The sequence below is a fragment of the Nycticebus coucang genome, chromosome 6 (genome assembly GCF_027406575.1).
Source record: "Nycticebus coucang isolate mNycCou1 chromosome 6, mNycCou1.pri, whole genome shotgun sequence".
Classification (NCBI taxonomy): domain Eukaryota; kingdom Metazoa; phylum Chordata; class Mammalia; order Primates; family Lorisidae; genus Nycticebus; species Nycticebus coucang.
This window is the reverse complement of record NC_069785.1, coordinates 87,485,599-87,489,449: the sequence shown is the minus strand read 5'-3', so window position 1 is coordinate 87,489,449 and position 3,851 is coordinate 87,485,599. Positions and strand designations below refer to the sequence as shown.

Below are 3,851 nucleotides of genomic sequence, written 5' to 3'. Positions count from 1 at the left end.
TCCATTGAGTTTTTCTATGAAATGTGCACACAGGCATCACTCCATTAGTTCCAGTTTAATAGTGTGTACATGTGGCATTTGTTTTTTCCATTCTTGCAAAAATTCACTTAGAAGCATGGTCTCAAGACCAATGTCCTGAAGCTTTTCTCCTATTTTTTCTTTCAGTACTTTTAGTTTCAGGTCTTATATTTAGATCATTTATCTGTTCTGAGTTGATTTTTTTCTACAGGGAGAGAGGTAGGGGTGTAGTTTCTTGCTTCCACACGTGGATATCCAGTTTTCCCAGCACCCCTGATTGAACAGACTGTGTTTTTCCAATGAGTGTTCTCAGAATTTTCATCCAAAATCAGTTGTCTGTATGTGTGTGGATCAATTTCTGTGTTCTCCATTATGTTTCATTGGTCCATGTGTCTGTTTTTATGTTGTGCCATTTTGATTACTACAGCTTTGTAGTATGTTTTGAAGTCTGGTAGTGTGATGCCTCCAGCTTGATCTTCTGGCTCAGGATTTATTTGTCTGTTATTTGTCTTCTGGGGTTCCATGCAAATTTTGGAAGTGTTTCTTTTTCTGTTTTTGTGAAGGATGTCATATAATTTTGATAGCATTGGATCTGTTGATTGCTCTGGGTAGTAAGGTCATTTTAACAATATTATTTCTCTTCGTCCTTGAGCATGGGATGTTTTTCCATTTGTTTTTATCCTCTTCAGTTAATTTTATCAGTGTTTCATAGTTTTTCTCATAGAAGTGTTTTACCTCCTTGGTTAAATTTATTCCTGGGGGCTTTAGTTTATTTTTTATAGCTATTACAAATCTATTTGCCTTCTTGATGTCTTTCAGCTAGCTTACTATAGAATTAGCTACTAGAAATGTTAATTTTTGTATGTTGATTTTGTATTTTGCAACTTTATTGAATTTGTTTATCAGATCTAAGAATTTTTTGGTGAGTTTATGTTTTTAATATATGAGATCGTCCTGTCTGCAAACAGGAACAATATAGTTTCCTCCTATTCAACTTGAAAGCTCTCTGTTTCTCTTGCCAAATTGCTCTGCTTGAACTTCCAGTACTATGCTGAATAAGATCAGTGAGAATGGTCATTCTTGTCTTGATCCAGTTCTTAAATAAATGATGTCTGGCTTTATCCCATGTGGCCTTTGTTGTATTGAGGGATTTTTCTTCTATACCCAATTTATTGAGAGTTTTTACTGTGAAGGTATGTTGAATTTTATCAAATGCTCTTTCTGCATCAGTTGAGATTATCATATAGTCTGTGTCTTTTATTCTATTGATGTGATGCATGACATTTAATGATTTGCATATGTTGAACCATTCTTGCATTCCTGGGATAAATCTCACTTTATAATAGCTTATTCTCTCTTTTTTTTTTCATTTCAAGTTTTTATTGAATATAAATTCATACACTAAAAGGCAAAGATTATCACATAGGGCAAAAAAGCAAGATTCAATTATATGTTATCTAGAAAAAAATCCACTTTAAATACTATATGAAGTTCAAGATATGTTAAAAGGAAAGGAAAGAAAAAATATATAGTGTGAAAATTCTAATCAAAAGAAACTAGAGTAGTTATATTAATATCAGATTGGATAAACTTTAGAACAAGGAATATTTGCAAGGATAAAGAAAGACATTACATGGTGATAAAAGGTATAACAACTTATTATCTTTTTGATGTATTGTTGGAATTGTGTTTGTTGATGATTCATTTTATTAATTAATAGATGGTGATTTAGATGTATGCATATTGAACTGTGAAAGCAAGGACTGTCTGTATAAAATGCTCATTTGTTGTTCTTTTACCTGGTAAAACTACTGTTAAATTTCGTGCATTAATTTCACATTTTTATTGGTGTCTAAACTTTTTACACATTGATGTAATCCTCTGCTTCTACAAATTTGAGTTCTTTAAATTTTTTAAAACACTAAGGTATAATAGGCAGGTCTTAATTTTTTTAATGACACAGATTCTGAAAGTCACACACAAATGTCAGTTATTTTACTTTATCTTCCCTAACATGAATCTTTTAGCACAGACTTTTTAATAGGAGAAGACATCATGAATAGTAAAGGAAGAAAATAGAACATTAAAAGAAAGAGGAAGCCAAGAAAAAGTGAGAAAGAGAAAAAGAAGAGATTCCCAGGGTTTTATAGCTATAGAAAACCCTGCTACTTGTGCAGAAAAAAGGTGCAGAGAAAGGGGCATTCCCATATGTAACCAGAACTTGTTAGCAAGCGGTGCTCCTGGTGAACAGACGTTTGGCATCCTCAAATTTGAGCCATGCAGTCTGTGGCGTGGAGTGCTTTGACTTCATCCAGTGTCTCCATTCAGAAAATAAAGAGGAAAGGGAAGAGCTGAACACTGAGGTCCCACATAACAAAATTCTTCTGCTTCAAAATTCTTTTTTAAACCCATTTTGCTTCACAGTCAAATCAGTCATCAAGCAGGGATAAGACTATGCCCTTTGAAAGAAGAAACAAGCAGATTTATCACCAACACCTTCACTGTGGAGCCATTTCCATCCCACTTCTCATTTCTGTATTGGCTGGGACACATCACTGTGTAATTTTTTTTTTTTTTCATTGTGGAAAAATCTTTATTTTAAGAAAAAAATGTAGTTAACAAAAAAATTTAACAAGTTTCACTTAGCAAAATACACCCAAAAGGAAATCACAGTACAAAGAAAGTTTTAAGCCAAGACCTCACCAATTCCTACAGTATTAGTATTGTGTCTCAATTCTTAAAACTAACTCTTAAAAAGCTTAAAATTAACCTAAAAGATTTTAAATGAAAATAAACTTCAATGAACATGAGAAATATTTCTTTTCGAATCAGGGAGCTAGCACCTTTGAGTTTTCCAAAAAAGCACATCTGCCCAGTGTGTTCACTGTGATGTGGTGGCAAAAAGTCCATATTTAACATACTTAAACTTCTTAAACTCAGATAACATTGCTGTAAAGTATACTACCAAAATGTTAATTGGGAAAAGCTGAAAACAGTTTTAGTTTACTCAATATCACATGCTAGAAGAAAAGTTTGCATGAGAAAACACTGAAGAGGTAATTTTTTTAATCCAGATTTCACAAACTCATGGTGCAAAATGGGTCCCCACAGCGTCCACATGAGGGGGCTGCCATACAAAGTGACCGAGAATGACATTTACAATTTCTTCTCTCCACTCAACCCCGTGAGAGTGCATATGGAGATTGGCCCAGATGGAAGAGTGACCGGCGAAGCAGATGTAGAGTTTGCCACTCAGGAAGAGGCTGTGGCGGCAATGTCGAAAGACAGGGCTAACATGCAGCACAGATACATAGAGCTCTTCTTGAATTCAACAACAGGGGCCAGCAATGGGGCATGCAGCAGCCAGGTGATGCAAGGCATGGGGGTGTCAGCAGCCCAGGCCACTTATAATGGGCTGGAGAGCCAGTCAGTGAGTGGCTGCTACGGGGCTGGCTACAGTGGGCAGAAAATCATGGGTGGGTACGACTAGTTTTGTAGGAACATTTAAGTTTTTTCAATCAAATTTTCACAGGCAGCCAACAAGCAATGAAGAGCAGTTACAACTGTGTAAAATTTTTAAGAAGCCTAAATGGGCAGTATTCCAAAGTCTCAGTATAAAAGTCTTTGCACTTGAACTTCAACATGGACGAGTAAGGAAGATTCAGTCTTAAAGTTCTGTAGTCGTTACTCCCATATTTTGTGGAATATTTAAATTTGCTAAGTATAATGTCTGAAACCTACCTGACTTGTTTTTCTATTTAAATAAACCATAATATATATTTGGTATTTGAGTATATGGAGACATTTTCTTAAACTATAAGATTGAATAATTT

The 3,851-nt window shown here is 34.7% G+C and overlaps 1 protein-coding gene across 1 annotated transcript; it reads left to right on the top strand.

Annotated features, from left to right (window-relative positions):
• The first annotated feature begins 3,115 nt into the window (after positions 1-3,115).
• On the top strand, positions 3,116-3,575 carry LOC128588768 (heterogeneous nuclear ribonucleoprotein F-like). The gene has a single exon (XM_053595585.1). It carries the CDS (start codon positions 3,116-3,118, stop codon positions 3,506-3,508), a length of 393 nt encoding a protein of 130 aa, XP_053451560.1. The 3' UTR covers positions 3,509-3,575.
• Positions 3,576-3,851: the final 276 nt, after the last annotated feature.